General features: G+C 37.1%; 1 protein-coding gene across 11 annotated transcripts in view; it reads right to left on the bottom strand.

Moving 5' to 3' along the window:
* The window catches only part of NTNG1 (netrin G1), a 304,059-nt gene that overhangs the window by 277,784 nt on the left and 2,212 nt on the right, over window positions 1-24,063 (bottom strand). For 10 of the 11 annotated variants that reach the window (XM_019630750.1, XM_019630752.1, XM_019630755.1 and 7 more), the window contains exon 2: window positions 17,548-18,280. In XM_019630750.1, coding sequence (XP_019486295.1) covers window positions 17,548-17,793 — 246 coding nt within the window. In that variant the 5' untranslated portion in view covers window positions 17,794-18,280. Of the gene's footprint in view, window positions 1-17,547; window positions 18,281-20,904; window positions 20,927-24,063 lie in introns of those variants that run through there. The other variant, XM_019630751.1, reaches the window with a different exon arrangement.

Genomic DNA, 24,063 nt, shown 5'->3' with positions numbered 1-24,063 from the left:
CCCATTAGCGATCCTGTGAAACTGCAGGCTACTTTTCCTCCAGAGATCTCAAAGTTCTTTGCTGGTATCAATTTGTCAATAGCCCAATGCCTCTGATCCTATGGAGCTCAGAGGGCTCTGTTCGAGCATCATTTCTGTGGAAGCCTTTCACGAGCCTTATGACAACCCGAGCTAAGGAGCATCAATAATGATTGTAACATTCTTTTGCCAAGTGCTTACTTAACTAACAGAAGACATATACGTGAAAAGAGAAAAGTATGGCTTTGAAAAAGACTGAAAAAATCAAGGGCAATATATTTACAGCCTTCTTAATTCTACTCAAACTTTCATTCAAAGATGAATACATGTTATGCACAAAATGCCTGGTACAATATACTCAATAAAAGTTCATTATTATAAGTTTACAAATATGTGATAATCCAGCATCTACCATTTATTATTGTGACTTAAAGCAAGCCATATAGCCTTTTCAAATCTCAGCTTCTTTGTTTATAAAACGGGGCTGTTCTACCTGTATTAGGATTAACATGACTCAGGATGCTTGAAACCATTTCTAAGTTATTTTTATGTGAATAAAAAAAAATCTGGGACTTGAACTTTACACACTTTAGGAACACTCATAATAATGAATTATATATGGGGGCCGCAAAAAAAATGTATACACATGACTTGTATTCATCTTTTGTTATTGGTATATATTGAGTATTACAATGTTAATACAGTTTTTTCCTTTCTTAAAATGTGTATACATTTTTTTGGCACCCTCTGTATATTTATCTCAACTATTTAATAAACTAGAAAAATGTAATACCAATGTTGTACCATTTATGGATAGATTCCTTTAGAATAAAGCTCTTCCTGGTGATCATGCATAAATTCATTGCATTCTAAGGATGGCTGTAGGCAGACTCATGGAGTTAAGAAGATTTGTTCTGGAACAGTGCAGAGCAAATAAAATAAAAAGGCATGTAAGCAGTTCTTACTGGGAAACAATGATAAAACCAATAGTTCAGTGTGCCCATGAAATGTCATATCGTCTTGAATTAGTATAATATTTTGGGAGAAGAGGGAAAACTGGGCTAAGATTATGGAAGGCCTTCTGAACATCAGCACTTACAGACCTAGATCAGGTTAAGTTGCTTGTATTTGAATTCTATGTTCATTGTGATCTTTCAGACTATTCCCATCTCTGAAAAAGGACACTTAAACCCATGACACTTACTGACAGTGGCAGTGACTTTGACATTCAATCATCTATTTATTGTTACATATTTTAATTATGTAAGTCTCCTCCCTCTGGAAAAGCTCTTGGTAGGCTAAGACCCGCGTCACACCAAAGGTCTGGTATGAATGAAGAGTGACGTTTTCTTATACTGTATTTTACAGGTTTCAAAGTTAATTATTCAGTCAATCTTTACAAAACTGTGCAAAAGAAACTGGAACCCTGAAGCTTTAAATAGGTAACTTGTCCAAAATTATGTGGGTCGGATTCAATAAATATTTGTGAAATTGAATCTCTGTATCATCTCTGAAGTACTCATGATCTGTGATCACTGAGCTTGTCAATAAATACATAGTAAGAATTCTAGTATCTTTGTAGAGCACTTTCCCCTATTTATGTAGTATTTGTGTTTTATGAAGGACCTCCACCTACATGCCTGGGTTTAACGATTGATAGATTAGAGTGGGAGGATATGCCTGGTATAAGAAATGTGTTACGGTGTTGTGTGGGAACGCATAAGGACAGCTGAACAGGATTTCGATTAATTATGGATGGCACAGTCACAACATTTGTTACTGCTCGGCTAGATCCACAAGAGGAAATTATTTCAAAAGGAAAGCTAAAGACAAGGCTTTGCTAGTTTCCTTACGCTGGGCTGTCCTTGTCTTTCTTCTCCCACCGAGAGCGGTTTACTCTTCCCCCAAAGCTCAGTGCAAAGGCCGTCTCCCTTTGAAGCTATCATTGATCCCTCTGAGTTTGCAATGAATTGCTTCTCTCGGTGTTCCCATAGCTCTTTATATGGAGCGCTAACATGGCATTTATTTCCTTCTTTGTAAACAGTTGTTCAGTTTATAAAGCTTCTTGAAGGCAGAGGCTAGCCTGTCATTGTTACCTCCCGTTATGCCCAGCACAGAGCTCTGCAGAGCAAGGAGTTACATGAACATTCACAGAATTGAACTAACTGGAGGGAGCACCACTAAGGGAAAGAACTGAATCCTCCCACAAAATGTCCCCGAGGGTCACTCCTGCCAGATTCTGCAGGAGGTTACTGAGATCACAAATGATGGCAAAGACAGTGCAAAGAAGAATCCAAGTGGTAGCAAAGATTAGTGAGGGACAAAAATAAAAATAAAAGAGCAAAAGTGAAGAGGACAGAGAGATTTGGGAAAGCCAACTGCCACGGTTATATATTAAGGGCTCAATGTGTACCAGGCACTGAACTAATTGCTGGGGATATAACATAGAACAAGGCTCTGTCACTGTCCTCCAGGAGCCCCCAGTCCAGCATGGAAAGCAGACAAGGAACCGATAATTACCAAATGAAGTGCTAAGAGTATTGGTAAAGACAACGACTGACAATGACATGGCAGTGGCATGTCTAAGAAATCCTATTTTTAAATTGCCTTAAAACATAGTTTCCCTGAGGAAACGGGCTTAAGGGTTAGATTTCTAGTCATGATAACAAAGTTATTTTGCCATAAGAACTTCAATAATAAGGTTGTGTGCTTAACAGCGCCAAAAATACATGAGGTTGAACAATTAAGTTCACAAATTTGTTGCAGTGATGTTGCTAATTTTTTTTATAACAGAGGGATTATTCATTATGAATTTGTGCCAACTGGACAAGCAGTTAACCAAGTTTACTATTTGGAAGCGCTGAAAAGGCTGCATGAAAAAGTTAGACGACCTGAACTTTTCGCCAGCAATTCATGGCTCAATCATCACGACAATGCACCAGCTCACATGACACTGTCTGTGAGGGAGTTTTTAGCCAGCAAACAATTCACTGTATTGGAACACCCTCCCTACTCACCTGATCTGGCCCCCAGTGACTTCTTTCTTTACCTGAAGATAAAGGAAATATTGAAAGGAAGACATTTTGATGACATTCAGGACATCAAGGGTAATATGATGACAGCTCAGATGGCCAATCCAGAACAAGAGTTCCAGAATTGCTTTGAAGGGTGGACTAGGCTCTGGCGTCAGTGCATAGCTTCCCAAGGGGAGTACTTCGAAGGTGACCATAGTGATAATCAGCAATGAGGCATGTAGCACTTTTTCTAGGATGAGTTTTGCAAACCTCATTGTCAGACCTTGTATACTACAGGCAAAACTGTAACATCTTTGAGTAAATCTACCATCCATACTTGCCTCAAGAAGTATGGTCTTCACCACCAGCATCATGATTATATACTCTTGTGAGACTTCAATTTGTTCTTTATCACAGTATTAATTGTTGGTACATTTTTTTTTAACATTTTGCTTCCTGCCTTGATCATGAGCTCCACAAGGTTAGGAAATGTATCTGTCTTGCTCATCTTTACATCGCTAGCTAAGTACCTTGCACATAGTAGGTGCTCAATACATATTTGCCAAATTAAACCACAAACATTTGTGAGCTTTGTCATCCAAAACCATGAAAGTAAAGTTTTCATATGGTCTGCAACAGCTTTTTTCCCCCATGTGGTGCTCATTTCAGAATGCACTGTGGGTCCTGCACAAGATCCAGTTACAGCCATCAAGTCTGCATAATCAAGGGGGCCAGCAAGCACAGCTGGGCAGGTGCCCATCATGAAGGACCAAGCCAAGGGCTAGCTGAGGGCTGAGAGCCAACCTGCCCTCTCCTCTCTGCGCTATAATGCAAGGCTACATTTCTTGGAAGGAAACAATCTCTCCCTCATTCTCAGTCAGTCAGCTTGACATGGCAACTTGTTTGTTGCCCTAATTGAACACACTGGATCCAAATACACATGAACTAAAAAACTGCCATGAGAACAAGTAAGACTTATGGACCTAAGGTTTCCCCTACAATGTTTTCTTTTGTTGATCAGAAGCCCTGGACGCTTTTGAGGACGGGGTAACCTGGATAACAGAGCAGCCAGAAAAAAATCGATTTAGGACCAGCATTTCCATTTCCCATACATGAAACTCTCTTTCACTTCTAAACCGCCATGAGAGCCAGTGCATTGAGCCTATTACAATATTTTATTAATACAATGAACTTTTATTTATGGTTATTTATTTTGTTAACATTTTTGTTGTTTTTATGAGTCACGATGTGGCTGCTGGCTTGTCTAGTGCAGTTGTTGAAACATTGATCCATTATAATCTCAGTGCAAATGCCACTGCATTTATGAATGATTATTTTAATACTGTGTTATTTAGAATATATTTAATTTACTTTAGAACCGCAGTTGTGAAATTATTTTGATTTTACATACCTGGCACGGAGCCAGAGCCTCCTAAGCAGTTAGTTATTAGATGCCATTAGTAACATCTGAGAAGGCCAGGCGGTTCATAGGGAGGGAAACTAACGGGAAAGCATTCAGGGGATCCCTCCAAAGCAGGAAATAAAACTCAGAATGACTTCAACTTTTTAGTTAGCAACGAAGATGCTAGTCACAATGACAAAGATGATTAATATTTGTTGAGTATTCCTATGTGCCAGGCACTGTGCTAGGTACATCATCATCTCATTTTTCCTTGGAGCAAAGAAATAAGTGGAACTTGAACCTTCCAACTTGTTTGAATCCAAATCTCCCTAAATACATGCCCTTTTTAAGTTAGATGGCCCCATTTCTGAATATCTAGTTCTGAACGTTCAAGACCCATTAATAGCAGAACCTTCCTACCTAGAAGGGGCAATTGGCCCTTTCTTAGGAGGGTATAAAGAGGTGTAAGCCTTACTGTTGCTACTCCTAAAACAATCCCAATTTGCCCCAAACAAACAAGCAAGCGTACAAAATGTGTACTGATCTGCCTATGCTGTCAATCTAAATGGAAACTTCCTGGCTGTGGTTTTAATTGGAAATGGAACCTTTCCCTTGCTGTCTGAATTTATTACAGTTACACATCACCCTCAGGTTTTCATCTAGGAGACAAGTCATTCAGGTGATGGATGAGGCAATATTTATATATCATGTTGCAAAGTAAGCAAGGAGACTTCCAGTTTATAAGCACTATCAGGCTATTGTTATAGTTCAGTAATAAAGAGAGTGATTTTTGAAAAAAAATTATATATGATTAAATACTAAAAATAAATTTTAAAACTGTGATTTTTGTGTAAGTTGTACAGGTCAGAGCATACCTTTCCATTTAGGTAGGCTGATATAAGATGACACTCTTAAAATGTGTTGCCCTCTTTATAAAGATCTAGTCAAAGAAATTTGCTTATGGTCTAGCTTGATATTTATTTCCCCGATTTCATGCTTCTTCTGGTTGAGCCACCATTATGAATATTTATTAGTGATGCTCATACAACTTCCAAGTGATTTACTGTTAAATAATTAAAACAAAGATGAGAGATTAAGAGCTATGGCACATATAGTTGTATCAAAAATCCTGAGTTCAGTATGATTGCTACGATAGATCATGTAATCTAACTATGAGTGTCTTGATAGCCAAGATAATAAGAGAAACATGAGTTCTTAAATATTTACATTACATAATAAGAGGAAGAATATCAGTAAGCAAGACAAAACTAAACTTAGAGAGGAGAATCCTTATAATCTGTTGGTAGGAATGTAAACTGGTGTAACTGCATTTTATTCACTCTACAACCCAACAGGTTGGCTTTTAGGTATACACATTGGGAAAAAACTAAAGAAAATAAACTCTTGCTCATATGCAACAAGATATAGACATAAGAATGTTTCTTGTAGAGTGACTTGTAACTGCAAAAACTAAAAAAAACCCCACAAAACAAAAATGAACTTCCTAAAGTCTCACTAATAATGCATTTATACAGTGAAATATGTTATTTTAATATGAATTAGAACATACAGAGCAAATGGATAGTTTACATAAATAATGTTAAATGGAAAAGCAAATTAGAGAAGTTTTTTAGAATGATAACATTAAAAAAAAACAAATCAAAACTATATATTATTTACGAACATATAAGCTTTGTATAAAAAATATGAAAACATGGACTAGAAGGAGACATCAAATTCATGACACTTGTTCCCTCTGGGAGAGGGAGGCAAGGAATGAATCAGGGGATGGAGACAAAGATGAATTCAGTCAGCAATGTCTATTTTAAAAAATCTCAACAAAACAATATAATGTTACCATTGTTAATTCTAATTGGTGCTTGTATCTGTATTATATTGTTCATGTACTTTTCAATTTTTTAATTGAAAAAAATATTTTTGTGATACCATTAAGATTAAAGACCTCCAATGCAGCCTATATATCCCAAAGACCATGGATGCATCACAGCAACCAACTTTGATATAAATGTTATAATCAAATTGATATATTTCTGTTTTAACAGCTCATTCATTCACTCAACAAATATTTACTGAGCCCTACTGTAAGCAGACACAAGACAAAGTTCCTGCCATTTGGAGCTTGTATCATGGTGGGGAAAAGTGATATAAAGAAATGAGCAGTATATAACATAATAAATATCAGGTAGTTATAACTGATATTCAGTCAGAAGGTACCCAGCAAGGTGTAACCATTGATGTCTTTCTGATTAGTCAATGTTGGTGCTTCTTAAGCTGTTAAATAATTTAAACACCACACCTGTAGTAAGTTTAATGACGAAAAATTAAGCAGGTTCAGGGGATTGATAAAGGGTTGAAGAGGTTATTTTGAATAGTGTCCCTTTGAGAAGATGAGCCCCTTTGAAAAGGGTTTTTAAGCAGAGACCTGAATAACAGGTAGGAACAAGCTACGGGAAGATATTGAGAATGTGGGTCCAAACAATAAAGCAAGAATAAACATAGTTTTATGAAGAACATACGAGGTTGTAGGTAGAAAGGACTGAGCAAGGCAGGAGTGATCAATCAGAGTGTAGATCAGAGAGGTGGGCAGGGATTGTACAGCACCTTTCAGGCAGCAGTAAGGGTGCAGATTTAATCTCAATGGGACACAAAGATATGGGAGGAAACTGGACAAGGAAAAGACCCGACGGACTCAGATTCTTAAAAATGTTATATATACCTCTTATGACTATATCATATAATTATATAATACTTATATATTTATATTTATATATTGTGTTCATATTTTATATTTATAATATTAATATATTATAATATACCATGATATTATGTACGATATTATAGTCTTATAAAACCATACATGAATTTGATAATAGGGCAAGCGTGGGAAGCAGGAAAGCCAGGTGGGAGATACTGCAGGGGTTTAACCTAGAGATAGAACTGGTTGGGTATTTGTTGATAGCAATGAAAAGAATGAAAAGTGGCCTGATCTGGGGTACATTTTGAAAGTTGGCCTAACAGGACTTGTTGAGATTTGTTGTGAGGGGAATAAAAGAGTTAAGGAGGATGCCTAGATTTTTCCTCTTGAGCAACTAGATAAAGACAAGCTAAACAAGTTTACAGGAATGGAAAAGATTAAATACAGATTTGGGGAAAAGAAATCAAGACTTTGATACTAACGACGTTAAGTTGAAAATGCCTATTAGATATCCAAATGCAGACAGCATAGAGGGAGTAGGCTATATGATAACAGTTGTATTGATCCTGTAAAAATAAAAAAATCAAAAGTAGCATGCTAATTCCTTTTTTCAACACCTCACCCACAGGAAGAAGATTGTGTTAACTAGCCAACAGTTGCTGACTTATTATTCTGGCTTTACATGGTGAATATAATATGTACTCCACTCCCTATGATTTCTAACAGCTTATTTCCATTTATATGAACACGTTAGTGGAAAAGAAAGCAGGAATGGAAACAAACACTGATTGGTTCTTTTATCCCTGAATGAAGACACTCATCACATAATGTGTATTTCCAACATTCCATACACTCTGTTTACAGAATCCAATTTTCTGAAGTTTTCAGATAAAAGTTTTTAAATAACAAAATCATAGTATTGCAGTTTGTAGTTCAAATGATAAATGTGATTTTTAAAAAGGTTTTATCCACCATACAACAAATCAAATTAGGGGGGAGTTTATAGGGTAGGTTTAGAGTGGGCCATGCATGTCAGACTGCCTGGGTTTATATCCTGTTCCCACTAGTTAGTTGGAAAAGTTACTTAACCTCATGCCTCAATTACTTGACCCATTAAATAAAAAGAATGAAAGGACTGAGGATGACATGAACCACCAGAGGCCCAGTATTCAGTACAGTGTGTGGCACCACGTAAGTTCTTCATTAACTAAATATGATCTGTAAACATACAACACAAGTTCAATCCAACAAGCGTGCAGAAAGCACTATTATATGCTTCACACTGTGCCAGGCACCTCTGAAGCGCTGGCCCCAGTGATAACTAAACGGAACACTATTCTGAGCCAGACAGTGGAGGCATTGACAAGAATGCTCCCAACACCACCTATAAGATTCATCTCTCTAAACTTTAAAATCAAAATCCATAAGGAGTGCTCCAGGCATCACTACCAACTCAGATGAACAGACTGACCACCAGCTCATTGCTTTGTCATGCACACATCTTCTTCTTCAACTGTGCTGACCATACACGATTCTCCTCTCCCCTGAGAGAGAGTTCTTGCAAGTGTATTTGATTTCTTCATTTCATCATTTCCAAGAAGGAAAGGGAGCAACAGGAAACAGAAAGTAACATGTGATGGACATCAACCTTCTGGATCGAAAGGGCTATTTCTTTGTACGGGAGGCATATCCAGCTCCATTCTTCATTTAATATTTTAGAAATCAGTTTCAAAGTAGGTCACAGAGTGAAAACCAATTCTGGTTTCTTCCTCAACTCAGGTCTTTAATTTTTATGGAACTGACAGTATGTGAATCTATCTATTCCCAGAAAGATGAGAAGAAACTTACAACCTGCCAACCTCAATAAGGTTTTTTTTTTCCCCCAATATTACGTGTGTGAAACAACTTTCACCATTTTCCCCTCTTGTAAGAAATGAAATTCTGAAATAAAAAAATGAAAGCTAGTCTACCCATTGGTCTGGTGAGTTAAAGCCAAAGCAGGCAGATTTCACACCAGCCACTTTATGCAAAGAATATATTTCAGTATGCAACTGTTTCCAAGAAGACTATAAAAAGGGACACCTTGCTTAGGGCAAATGACAACGTCTCAAAGTTCATCCATTAGGAACAAAAGACATGAGGGGGCACTAAGATGAATCTGTCCTAACCCTGAGATTACAGCTCCCTGACAGCAAGATCCATTGTAAGAACATGTAAAATTTCCACAGAATAAAGGGTGTGAAAAGTCTCTGAAACACAACCTGTTCTTCTGGAAGAAAGGATAGTCATGTTTTTGAACTTGATCAACTGCCAAAAACTGTTGTCTGTGTAAAAGGCTCAAATATTAAATTAAAAAATATCTATATCTATAGCATCTATATCTATATCTATACATATAGATAGATAGATGATAGATAGACAGATAGATAGATTTAATAACTGACTTCAACAGAAAAGTTAGAAAAGTGGCTAAAAATGCAAAGGAATAAAACTGCTACAATTAGAATTAAGGAAAATTAAATAGCCAAGAAAGATTAAAAATCAATCTTTTCCATAAACAATTGCATGTTTAAAAAATAAAATGCCATTTTTCATCTTCTAGTATGTCCCACATCAATGCCAAATGTTAAAAATTATTACCTTAGCACAAATGGTGGTAGAATAAAGATAATTTTATTATCTTTTTTTGGTAAACTACTTATTTTTCACTTATCTGCTAAGGTTCTATATTAGAAGAAAATTTAAGAATACAATACCCAGTATTGATGAGTATGTAGTGATTAGCACATTTTCATAAAATGCTGGTGGGAGTATGAATTGATAACTATTTTTCTGGAGGACAATTTGACACTGGTCAAGAGCTGTCAAGTGAAAAGGTGAGCAACCTAAATGTCTATAAATAGAAGACTGATTAAAGAAATATCCATATACTGCAAAGCAATATATCTCAAAAACATAAGGTTGAATTAAGAGTAAGTTATACAATGTTGTATACAGTTCTTTCTCATTTACACAAGTATTAAAAACAATGATATAATACATATAGTCTGTGGATCACAATCAATATGTAATTTTCAATTATTTGCTAAAGAAGAGAAAACAAATATCAGAGGGCATAGCACATAGGAAGGGTAAGTGCTGTTTTGTGAAGCTTTTGTTTTGGTTGTGTGTGTGTGTGTGTGGAGAAGTGTGTGTTTACTAAGTTCCAATATAGAATGTATTTCTCACTGTGGATCAATTTAAAGCAAGTTTTAAAGCTACAAGTATAGTTTACAAGGTGTAATATGCTCATCTTCAGCGTGTTACTCCCAAAGATGTCTCCTACTTTGCTCTCTGTTGAGTGGCAGAGGCTGTCTTCCTTTTACCCCCAGATCTCTCAAGGCCCAGAAAGAGGGACCTGCCTACCTCCCACATCCCGATTTCAGACAAACGCCTCCTTCTCTGTGACTGACATACAGAATGTCCAATTCAGTAGTGATTCCATCCTTGGGAACACAGAAATATAGTACTATCTTTTAGCTTCAAATAAATACAATATGATGAGCTCAACATCCCCCAAATATATGCATTTAATATGGGAGTGTTGGTGTATGGGAGAAGAATATGTTTAATAAAGAAGATTATACCTATATATGTTCATCATAACATAATAACAGGAAAAAAATGGAAATAACATCAAGTCGTCAAGGTGGAGGATAATTAAATAAAATATTGTTTATCCACATAATAGAATATTGATAGCTATCAAAATCACATTTCTAAAGAATATATAATGATATAAGTGAATGCTAAAACATAATAGTAAATGAAAAAAGATGAAAAACTATATGGGATACGATTCCAATTTTGTAAAACAAAATATTGTTATAGTTAGGGAGACTTGTAAGAAAGATGGCAAAATGATTTTGATGTGTGTTAGGCTTTTCCATCTTTTCCAAATTTTCTATTTGGATGAATATTTTTAAAGGATTCATTTAGAAATGGAAAAAAGAATTCTCACATATGCTTTCAGTAACAGAGTTCAGAGCACATTTTGCCTCTCCCATCTCTCTTTTGAGAACATCATCATAAGCTAACCAAGTATAGTAGCTAAGTTTTTCTACTTGTCTCTTAACTTACAGAGGAAAAACAAACAAACATTAGATTCATGATAAAATTCTCAAGAAAGAAGAAACATTCTGGAAAATCAATACTATATTCAATCAATTGATCCATTAAAAGTATGTTATTATTTATTTGTTGCCTGGTAGTATGGTAAATGTTATGAGGTAGAAAAGTGATAGAATGTATAGTCTCTGTTGATTTCTCTGCATCAGAGAGAATGGGAGGCTTTGTCACATTATCTCACTTAAAGAGCAGTGATCCAGTTAAAGAGTCAGGATATAGCAAACCCATGAAACCAATGTGTATTTGGGTGCAATAAATCAATAAAATGTAATAAAGTGCTAAATGTAGTAGAGTACATAGGTACAGTACAATATATACATAGAGTGAGAGGAGTTAAAAGGTCAAGACAATGATATGAGTTGAAATTGGCAGGAAGTGTATAGAGAAATCAACTTGAGCTTGACCTTGAAGGGTGGATGAGATGGGGATAAGTGGAGAACAGCACAGAGCATTCTAAGCTGGAGGAATGTCTTCTGCTTGTCCAGGTGGAGCAAACACCTGAGATGAGGGGCTGTAACGTGATGAATCTAGTCCTCAAAGTCAGAGGATCAAGATACCACCAGCCTAAGACCCATGTAGAGCCCCAAGGCAAAGCAGAACAAGCTCCCCACTGCCACCCTCCCCCCCAAAAAAAGAATATGCATAAGGGACCCCAAAAGTGTCCAGACAGGCTATGGGTTTTATTTTTTTAGGATACAGCTTCTCACACTTTTCAAGCGATGCTCCTCTAGGTTAAACAGACAAGGCTACCTCTTGGTGTGTGTGTGGGAGGGGTACTGAAGGAGGTAACTCAAAGTGGTCTGCTATAAGGCAGCGATTATTTTGACGTCTCAGCGTTTCACCTTTGAAAATCTTGCGTTTGTGCATTCAATTAAATGCTTCCCCGAATCCTTGTGTAAAATTGGAGCTCCAGGTAGATGAGCCATTGTTTATCTTACTCAGCATACTCCAGCATATCCTATGTTAGGAAAAACAAATACATACAGGTCTAACGCATCAGGTTCTATGACTTTTTGCTCCTCGTCCATCTTGCCAGATATAAGAAGCCATTCTACCATTAAGCAGGCCACTGCCCTGTCATTTAAATGCTGCGCCTCCATCTGCTCCACGCAGCCTGTTTTCTAGTCTTTTTCAGACACTGTTTAACTTTAGGCACTTGGCTACCAGAGAGGGTTTCCCAGGTGGCCCTTTGATATGCAGCAAAGTAATGTTTCACCTTAAAATTCTGGTGAGCGCTGGCCTTACTTCTCTGCTCCTCCATCTTCTGGGTACACACTATTTTCTATGAATTTTCCTAAGACTCTTCTTTACTTACAGTATGTTTGACTGTGATTCTCACCGCCGCTACCAGATTTTGCATGTGCTATGTGCTCTGTCCACTTGACTCTGCCTACAGTCGTCTGAAATATTTGTGAAGCATTAGCCCAACAGGGCAAAGGGCACTTGTGCTCATAGAGAACACTGTCTGGGGACAATGCACGACATGGGTTGGTTTTAGGTCTTGTTAGCTCAGCCATAATCTTTATCAGCTCTCTCACAAGCCCCCCCCCCCACCACCACCTGCATTGCTGTGCCAATGCAGCTTCAACCCAGGAGACCCCTTCCAACCTGACTGCTAGCCTTCAGTCCCTGGGAGATGCCACAGGGTCCTGATGGCAGGTAACAGGAAGTAAGGGTGTTTACATCCAGATTAAAAAATCAGGTAGACTACCTTATACTTGATGAAATAAATAACAAGAAAGCTCCTCTACAAGGAAATACTTGATACAGTGATATATCAGAAAGATTGATCTCCATGGAACTTAATTTCACTGCAAACATGAATTAAAGTTTTCTAAGAAATAAGTCTAAATAATAAACTAATAACAATGAAGTGTTAATGATGAAGGAACTGGAGGTTTTTTAAAATTCCATTCTGGCATAATTAAGGGATAAATTAGTTCAAATGAAATATGTCAGTTATTAAAACTTCATTCATTCATTGACTTATGTTTCATGTGAACAGAGTGTATTTTTAAGATTATTTGATTATTATATGTCAATGTCATTTCTAATTTTTGGAAAATTGATATTAATGCCTTGTCATTGAAAATGTAACTGTGTTTATCAAATTAACTTCTCAAAGGCTACCTGATAGTCACCAGATGGCTTCACCTGAGCCGATGTCAAATCAGAAATGGAAGTTATGGATAGCCTTGAGACTACTCATTACCACTCACTCATCCCCTGGGTTCCTTTAAAATCATAAAACACGAAGGCTTTCTACTACTTTCATAAATTGTATTTGAACATAATGAAATATGCTCTATGCACAATGCTTGCAATAATTCAAGTTTTTTTCTTAATAGGAGTCTATCTAGAAATAGCACAATATAAAATGATCATTAATAGGCCTGTTACGGTGCTTGAATAAATGCCTACCAAGAACACAGGCACACTTAGTAAATTTCCTAAAGAAAATCCATTTTCATTTCAAATTCTGACATTTTATTTAGAAAAATTATCCCCTTTCATTTCATTATTTCAGTAAACATAATGAGGGTATTGCTAACTACACCTCCGAGTACTTTATTTTCTCCATTTTTTTAGTAATATGAGCCTACTTGTAATTAAAGGCATGCTACATTAATGATGCCTAAAGTCTCCAAGGGAAACATTTAATGTCCACCTCATAATATTATGCCAAAATTACATGCACAGAAGACTTTTTAATAATCTTTGTTTCCTAATTTAGTTTTGATTGGCTCTGAAATCCATAGCTGCACTCAAGGGCTCACATTTCCACAGTCATCAGCACTTCTGCGCCATAAATTGTATGAACGCACATGACTCCTTCCGTCTGTAGGCTTCTTTTCAAAGCTTCTGTTTAACTTATCCAGAAAATTAGCTGCAGGCTGGAGATAATTGCAGATAATTTTGCCATTTTTAAGCCACTGGGGTGTTATGTGGAGATATGACAGCTAAGTTTGTCTAAACTCAGAGAACAAGTCATAGCTTTGTGCCATCACTTCAGCTTTACACACAGGTTCACATCGTCCTAGGTGCTCTTTATGCAAATTGAAACAAATTGTAGTCACTGGATGATCTGTGTTTTCTGACAAAGCTGTGCTACCTGAAGCTTTTATGAGGCTGAAAGAAGAATATGATCTACACGACCATGTTAACCCAGCCTAAAACAAAACGCTTAACCCTCTTCTACCCTTCAGATCCTTTCCTCTTAACAAAAGCAGAGATTGTTTTTCAGCTCCCAACAACTTAAAAGAAATATATTAAACTGTTTAAAGGAAAATGTATGATCTCAATATACACAATCCATACATATATATGTATCTCTCTATATATAAATCCCCCTACTCCACTAGCCTAAGTAGAAATGGCAGAATTTTCCCATAAAACTAGTGTTTAAAATTCTGGAATGAATACACAACAATTTAAAATCACTAGACATGAGTTATTAATTAGGTCATCCAGGTTAACAAGCAGAGATCTATTGTTAAGTGGAATCATGTGGCCCTTTTTTCTTAAAATTTCACTTAAAGTACATGCAGCATTCATGGATGCTCACTGGCCAACAGTGAGGGAGCAGACGCAAAAGGCAGCAACACAGTCTCTTAATGCTTGCCAGTGAACTTCGACTTTCTATAAGATAAACAGGCCATGGGAATTATAGGGTATTTCTCTGACCAAATATCCCCTGGGTGCTCAGAATTGCTATAGTCACCGCTAATAAGGGAGCCACTCACTGAGCAGATGATGGCTGAAACCATTTGGCAGCAAACATTTACATATAAGGGCTGAGTAGTGACCGTGCTCAGGAGGCTGTTCCCTGATGTAATAGGCCATAACGACTCCGAGGGAGAGGTATGGCTGCACGTGTCAAGGAGGGCAGAGCGTGAAAGCCATAACACAAATGACTTTATGGATTCCCATTAGACCTTGGGCTAAGGAGCACCTAAACAGGTCTGATATGACAGCATCCTGAGACAGCTTTACAGCCTTGTGTCAGGAACCCTTACATTAAAGTTTTATGGGAAATCCAAAACGGCGGAGGGGAAGTGCTGCTGCATTAGGCCATAGCATTGACTTGGTGTATAATATGCATACAAATAGTCACAAAGTTTGCATTGACAGAGTAGGTTATTAAATCTGTTATGCCAATCATATGCATACTAGAGTCCAAACTAAGCACTGATGGGTAACATCTCACATACCTTACACTCTCCTTTGAAAAACAATTCTGCTCAAGGACAATTGTAAGCCCACCAAGGCTTCCAAAGATCTCTTCATAGTAAGATGTAGCCTTTTAAAAAGACTGTCCTGTGGAGATTTGTGCAGACATATAAAGTATGCATGTGAGTGCACTGGAGGAAGCTGATGGATATCAATTTCCTTCCTGTCTTTTGGTCTCTAAGATCACTTAGCCAGTGGACTGGTAGGAACTGGCTTGTTTAAGGACCTTCGACCACCTCACTGTGAAAGGCAGGCAGGAGTAGTGTAATGTGCCCTTTGCCACTCATGATGGGAGAAGAGGACATGCTAAAGACACCAAGTGAACCCTTTAACATGATGGGCAGGAACAGTGCTGACCAAGCAATCTCTCGCAGGAGGCTGAGCTCAGGGAACCTGCGCATTCAAATCACATGTCAAACACACCAGAAAGGGCCTGTGTGAGTGGAAGCAGCTCTCTGAACAAGGGCGTTTGCTATTTTCCTTACATCTGTAAATCATTAAACAAGTCCAGGAGTGGCATATCGCTCCAACTGCATACTAGCCATCATGCAGAGCGAGAGTGGTCTTTGTAACGTAAAGAGCTGGCCCAGAATTGTTCTCTGTGCTAAGGAGTGGAACAACCTATCAGCAGCCCAGCAATTTCCCCTCAGATTTGCAATGAGATCTTAAATTTGACCTTTGATGGGAGATTATTAAAGGCCTGATCTAAAGTCAACGAATAGGCCCGCTATTTGCTAATGTATTTGAATAAACTCCTCTTCTGGAAGTCTCTGGTTTCTAAAAAGCAACTTCTTTGCAAAGCACATACCTGCTGCCCAGAGAGACGGGTCCTCTCTTTGAAATATTTAGTCTTTCAGGGCACTTTAGTCATAGTGACACCTAATAGCCAAGCTCTTTTTCCCACTCTCCACAAAATCAGGTTTAGACTATAATTCAAACCAGTCCCCAAAGGCACTTCTGAAAAATGGCAAGCCCTTAGCTTTTAGGTGAAAACACTCTTTATTGCTCAGAATTGTTTCCTGTTATAAAACCTTTTCTACAGTGCTAGGTCCAGGATGGTCTTATGCTAATTTAACTCACTGGGGACTGTGAACAGATGCTACTTTGATTAATAGTTTCACTATCCTGAAAATGCCAGGCCAGGTTCAAGATAATAAAGTCAGGTAAGAATCCTATTAAAATCTGCCAAACGATTATATCTGTTATGTGAGAGAAATAGGATCACAGACCCTGTATCAAATGAAGACCACCTATGTAATAAAAAAAAAATGACATAAACCTAGTAGCTACGTTATCTGAATTCTTTAGCTCATTGATTTACATCATTTTAATCACCGAACTCTAGTGCTAATACTGGATAGGTCACTGCTGAAAATGTTACCTTTCAGCAAATATGTTTTCAACATTCCAACATTTATCTTTAAAACACCCGTAGAAAATCGCGGCGCTTGAAAACAAGGGACTGCAGGAGTTGACAAATAAGACTCTTCTGGGAACGCTTCCCATGAAGCATTAGCCCCTCTCTCCTCCTCTGCTTCTCTTAGGGGTCTCCTACCAAAGATTTCCAAATCACAGCAGTTTCCCGATGAGGAAAACCATGAAATCCATTCTAGCCTTGAAGAAACCTTTGTGGTTTTAAAGTTGGTTTACCCACGGGTTCTATCCTTACCATAGCACGTATGGCCTAATCAGATTCCCTGCCTCCAATCTGAAATTTAACTTTCAGTTGGGGGTTTTCTTTGATAATTTATATACAGTGCACTTGTCACAGTGAAACCTTTGGAAAGCAGAAGGTAAGTTACAGGGCATCGATTACACGGTGCGATTGTGATTCAAGGAGGTCCTAGCCTCCACTGAGAATGACGCTAGCCTGTTGGCACAAATTTCCCACCTGCAGACTCAGCTCATTGCATGAGTTGAGTCTTTACCCTCTCACCACATTTGCATGCAGATGCAGCATGCCCCCACTTAATATGAAACATTCCAAAGGGTTGCCTCACCATTGCACAGAATGTCTCAGGAGGGTCTCCACAGGTAATGTTTGGAGGATCCAGCTTCACTTTCAAATACTTTGTCATGTCCGTGGATTCCGGCTGACAGGCCATGTAATCCCAAACTTTCCCTTCTTCTGTGTAAATCTGAGTCTTACACACATCATAATGTCCCCACACCAGAGGGTAGGGCTGCATCACTGAGGACACTGTAACCCAAAGGGCGTGAATGGACAGGAATCTGGGCAAATACATCTCTAAATTCTTGGCAGTCTTCGTGTTAACTAAAGCAGGGTTTGCGTATCTGTGGTCTCTGTCTATTTTACATATACATCTATGTCTGCAAGTAGGTAGGTCTGTATATTAAACAAACGAACAAAAAGATGAGACCTCCAAGTAGATTCCAAAACAAACTAAGAGGGAAGGGTTGAGATATTGTGCGTGTTCAAGATATTTGACTTTGGTGGAAGGCTAACATAATTGTGCGTTAGGCGTGAACAGCAACATGCAGGTTTTTCATTGTCTTAGAACGTATCTCCTAGGCTTGGGTCCAGTATGGTTTTTGTAAAAGATGTCCGATTGCCAAAAGTGGTGGCTCTCTTGTATATCCGACAACCCTGGGAGATCCCCGATGCTCACAGCTCACACGCACTCAGATAATAGCATCCGAAACAAAAGGATGAGTGTCTCCAGCCTGGTGTCTGTTTCCCATCAATCATTCTTCTCTTCCGGCACCAGCACCCTTTTAGAAACAATATGAATAAGAGTTATTGTCCCAGAATCAATGCATTACAAAATGGATGATATGGTGACATTGGGGCGGTTAGATGCAATAGAAAGCAAATTAGTGTAATATAGATAACCTTTACTCAACTGCTTTGCTAGAAAGAGCAAACCACAGAAATCATTCACATTGGGGAGAATTTCAATATGAAGGATTTAACTCTTCCATGTAACAAAGACAGACGTGTGTGTGTTTCAGGTGAGTTACAGGTTTTTGCTTCAAAAATTGTATTTCCATCGTGACAAAACTGAGAGCAAGCAGCTGGACTTAAACATTTCTCAAATATCACAGTGCTAGAAACTCTTCCAGGAGAACAATGGGGAAAATGAGCACTTTTATAACAATGACAGAGAGTGACAACTACTTGTATGCCTTTTGTCTCTTGGCAAAGAGACCCTAAAAATCTGCAAATTCCTTGTACATTTCTTAGCTTTTGTCAGCAGCACTGAAAACCGGTTTTGTTACAATGAGCCTGTCCTTTTGGAGTTGTTCATTATATCGGACAAATTTAGCATCTTTTGTTTAGTTGTGTTTAGTGATAAAGATAATTTGGCTCTCTGAAAAAATTATTCAAAATAAAACCAAAGGAGCATATTTTTCTTTCATAAGAATTTTCTATTTTCTTACATCTTTTTATAGCCATTACATCTGCCTTTGCAGTAACAGAGGAAAATGTGTCCCAAAGGCGAATATTATACACTGCTCTAAAACTAAAAGCTCTGTAGTAAAACGCACAATTTAAAATGCACATATAAAAATAGCTGAGGGTGAGTTAACAGGCCATGAAGCACAGAATAATATGGCACTAATTCTAAGAGAAAATAAAAATTACTGTTTAAAAGTGCTTTTGGTTAACTGATAATGCAGCCTACGTAACTATGAGCAACAGTCATTGGTGAGTTTAACTGGCAACTTTTCTCTTTAGAGATCACTGTCCAAATCTAAACAAGTGGTAAAATTTAGATTCCAGGTTTAAAACAGTGTATTCATTTAATTAGTTGGTTCATGTTGTCATAGTCTCAATGATTGATTATTTTTTTAAACAATTGAAATAGGACAAAAAGCCTACAGTTTTAGAAAATACCATTATTTTTCACATGAAGCAGTTTAAATACGGAAGTTCACTATCTTCAATCTTATAAAATGAATTCACTATATTTAAATAATGCACCATCTTAAAATGAACTAAGAAGCCACGGAAACTATGAAATGCCAACAGATGGTTGAATTGTGTTTCCATAGCAAAGTAATTTATAATAATTGCTTTATGGATGCAAGTGCAATTTTCATTATATTCAATTCATAAAATGTTATTTTACAGCTGCAATTTGTGATATTTTCTATTAGGAAAAGGGTTGAATATTTGAATTCCTATGAAGCAATAATTAGCAGTTTGTCTAAACATGTATAAACTACAGATTTGAATCTGCCTCTTCCTTGTAATATAAAGTCTATACTGTGTTGAGCACATTTTGAAATCTTAAGTTAAAAAGAAAAAAAGTTTCAGAGAAGCATGTGTTGTGGCTACTACAGACTTCTGTTTTTTTTCAGATTCATTAGTTAGTTGTAAGTTGACATTTTCAGAAGCATCCACCAACTTGACAATGAATAATCTGAAAAAGTGCTAAAAATAATACAAATTTACATTTTCTAGATGCATGTTTCAATGGTGTTTACTGATTTATTTTACTACTTTATTTTAGCCAACACTTTCAGTGGGTGTGGGGTCGGGGAGCTGGGCATTACAACTGATTCTACTAGACCAGAAATTATTAACATCAATTGTAGTTTCAAATACATAGCAATTTATTTATCAAAATGACATACTCCTGAAGACCTGAAATAGACTGCAGTGACTTTGAGTAAGCACTGTAAGTTAATATTATATTAAAAATATGACCTTCGATATATATTATTTGAATTCTCCCTGAGATTAATCATCATTTTTTTAACCAATAAATGCTATCCCCCTAATCCATTTATTCTTGGTCACTGTCTTTATCCACATTTGGCCTTCCTGCAACCACAAAATAAAGAGTGACCATATATATGTATGTGAAAAATTTGGACACTGAGGAAATGTCTGTGAACCTGTTACTACTTCCTGTCACAACAGCAAGCCCACTGCTACGAATACTCATTAAAGTATACCCGAATTATAACGATGGTCATTACACAGAATTATGGACTACACCATGATCGAATTTAGAGAACTGACAAGGAAAACTGCAGAGGAGTGCAAGATATTTGAATATTAGGCAGTTGCAGGACTGTGCGACAGACATTCTTGACAAGAAGCAGCCAATTATAGCTTACATTTCTGGCACATAACCAGTTGTGATTAATAGTTTTCCATTACATTACAGACGTATTATTAATGTATTAAAAATGTCAAGCTTTGGCAAGCACTAATGTGGCATGGCTCGGTTAGTCTGCAGAATTTACATTTAATGAGTTCCCATTGACACAGAAAAAGATATTGACCACAGCATATTACAGATCAGGAGCAGAGGGTCACTAAGCTGTTCTTTAACATAATTATTTGAATTCATTTTCATTTTTAGGTTTGTAGCGTGCCTCACCTAGTCTGTATCTTTCATATCAGGGTTTCCTTACTTTTCAGCGCCAGGCACATTTCAAAGAAAATCCTCTGAATAGAAAATTAATAAGAAGTTAAATCTATGAACTTCTATGCCACACAATGGAAAAGAAGCCTCTGTCAAAATCAGGAATTTTCTATGAAAGTATAATTATGGAGTTTTCAAAGAAAATGAAATGTAATAGAGGTAAAAAAAAAAATAGAATATTATTTACCCCTTAACCTCTATCACCTAGTGGCTCCGGTTCCCATCTGGCTATGCTTTCAACCAGGTTAAAATCATCAATAGCTTCTTAAAAGCTAGGTCATCACAGCAAATAGATAGGCAAACCGATTATGAGAAGGACAGTCAATGACATATTTGGGGATTTAATATACTAACTAATCCCTGCTGGCCCATAACGGAACTAATTGCCAAGTAATGTGGGCTTTGAATTTGTCTCAGGTGTCCCACCACCTAAATGTGAGCAGCTTCAGAAGAGCCCTGGGAAGCCCCAGCTCTAGTTCTTTACTTTGCAAACCTTGGGAACTCACCATTAATTAAATAATGCCATCATGTCTACCTGTGCACTAAAGTACTGAGGAGTCCTCTTGGATAAAAATACCCATTAATATGCTACGAGGACTCCATAGGCCTCTGACTAGTGTATAAATTTGCAGAGCCAATGCAAAAATATAAAATTATGTCAGGCCCTCAAGTTGATGGATGCTATTGATCTGGACTGAAATGGGCTATAAAATGATTCTGCATACATGGAAGATATCTTTTCCCCAGGATTCTGTAGCTAATTCCCTTCCACCTTGGGTTAACTTTGCAAAAGGTGTTTCACAGGCCCTTTCCTTCGTCAGAAAAGAAGCCTCTCAAAATACTACAAGGAAGTAATAATGATCAAAATGATAGACAATTATATTCCAAAAAGAATTGCCAATTTCATCAACTGAGAGGAAAATATTGACAGCAAATCCACTAACTCGAGCTGGCTTTCAGCATTCATTTTATTACATAATCTCACTAGGAGGTGGGGTGGTGGTAGTAGGCTATTTATTCCATGAATACTCAGCTCTTCAGGGGCACCTGAAGTGGACAGCTATTGACTCATTCCTCATAAACATTAAGAATTTTATAAATATGCATGTTTCTGAATGGGAAGGGACAAAAAGACTATCATCATAGTAGTCTATTGAGTGAAAAATATAAAGAGATAAAGAAATATACAAGTTCCGTAACCTATCAAAATTAGCAGCTTCCAAAACTGCCATAATGAAAATGACTAGATGAGATAGTTAACATATATTGAATGCTCTTTGCATTTATTTGTTGGTTGTGAAGAAAGCATTTCCTAGTCCTCTTAATGGGAAACATTTGCTTCTGTCCTTTTGTTAACTGTCTCTCAAAATATCAGGAATTAAACATGTACTGCACACGATTGGTATTTTTTGCTCATACTTGGTTGGGTATTATGAGCAACTGCCTATCTTGAGGTTCTTAATAAAACCGAATAGCACACCTTAGTATGTGAAAGATCTCTGTTTTCATCGAGAGAAGAATGATTAATTAGATAGCATATTTTGCAGGATGTTTGAAGATGGGATAATACGTAAAATTATTTCAGAATCAGTTACACCTAGAAGAAACCTGGTGTTTCATTACCACAGAACAACAAATCTTTCCTTCTCTTGTAGGGAAGTTCAGAGATCCATGGCTTCAAATACATATTCAAGAAGACCTACACCCACCGGAAGTTTTGAAACAAAACTCTGGATTCTAAAGATAAAACTATTTTTTAAAGTATGTTAAATCCCTTATGGACCTACAATATGAGTCACACGCACAAATATTTTTCAGTGAACATATAATTTATTTCTGAGTTACATGAAATTTTATTTCTTGCCAAGCAACTTGGTGCTTTTGTAACTCTAAAACTCTCTCTCAAAATCTTTACACTTAGAAAACATATGAACTAAATGTGTAATGGTTTAATTTTTTAAACACATTACCTAATTTTTTTCCAACTTAATGGAAGTAAAGACAGGTATTTGCTCCAATCACAAATATATAAAAAGAAATTGCAAAGTACACTAGCCTCCTCCTAAAAAAAGCTAACCTGCATTATTTTAATGCCCATGCCCTGTGAAAGCTGACAAAACAAAAATCTCGATAGAAAAAATGGCTTTCTGTGCAAATAAAATGATTTCCTTACAAAATTTTGATTATCCCTCTTCAATTTCATGACAGGAAATGTCACTAGATTAATAGACAAATAGATGGAATTCTGAATGCCCTCATGTTGGTCTTGAGTGGTGAAATAGATCTCATTTCACGATATCCAGACAAGAAGAATTATACCCCTTATGTATGGAAGCTGGAGCAACATTACGTGTGAAACACTTCATGCATTTTTTCCTTTGTGTGCTGATGCATAGGCAAAGATTCAAATTTTGTCTTAATGAAAACCTGAAGGTTGCTTATCTTCCAAAAGAATCTTGGATAGTTTACGGAGCTGCTTTTCCTTTGCCAAAGAGAAGGGAGTGGGGCGCATCAGCCATGCAAAGTGACAAAGTTCAAAATACTTAATGAAACCTGCGATTGCTAATTCCCCACTGGTTAGAGATGCACCCCAAGGGTAGACAAATCAGAAAAACCTTGCCCCTTCTCCGAAAGAGAGCATTTCTGGAAATTTTTTTCTAACAAGCTTAGCCATTAAGTACATTTGACTAAACGTTTTCTTTGGAAGATCTTTTTTTTTGTTGTTTTTCATTTCTGTAAGATAAGAAAACAGCATTTTCAGTCATAAAATAGTGCCTTATTTCTAAAGCAAAGCTACTGCCAGATACACCATATGTGTAGCAGAATTTTGAATCTTACTCAAAATTTTCCATTCCAAAGATTGACAAACTGTAATGGTAATGAGTGGCTCCATTACCTTTCCCTGGGAAAAGAGAATGCGGAAGAGGTTGGGGAGCGAAAGCCTCTACTCTCTGGAAATCTATACCTGATGTGATGATGGGAACGCAACCTATGACTTTTCCAAATAAAGTTGCTTTAAAATCCCCGCTAGGAATTTTCCCCCCTTGCTCTGTAAAATGACAACCTCCTAAACGGATTTTTGGAAAAAGAAAAAAAAAAAAAAAAAAAAAAAAA

Source organism: Hipposideros armiger, unplaced genomic scaffold, assembly GCF_001890085.2.
Source record: "Hipposideros armiger isolate ML-2016 unplaced genomic scaffold, ASM189008v1 scaffold_939, whole genome shotgun sequence".
Classification (NCBI taxonomy): Eukaryota; Metazoa; Chordata; class Mammalia; order Chiroptera; family Hipposideridae; genus Hipposideros; species Hipposideros armiger.
This window is presented reverse-complemented; position numbering and strand designations above follow the sequence as displayed.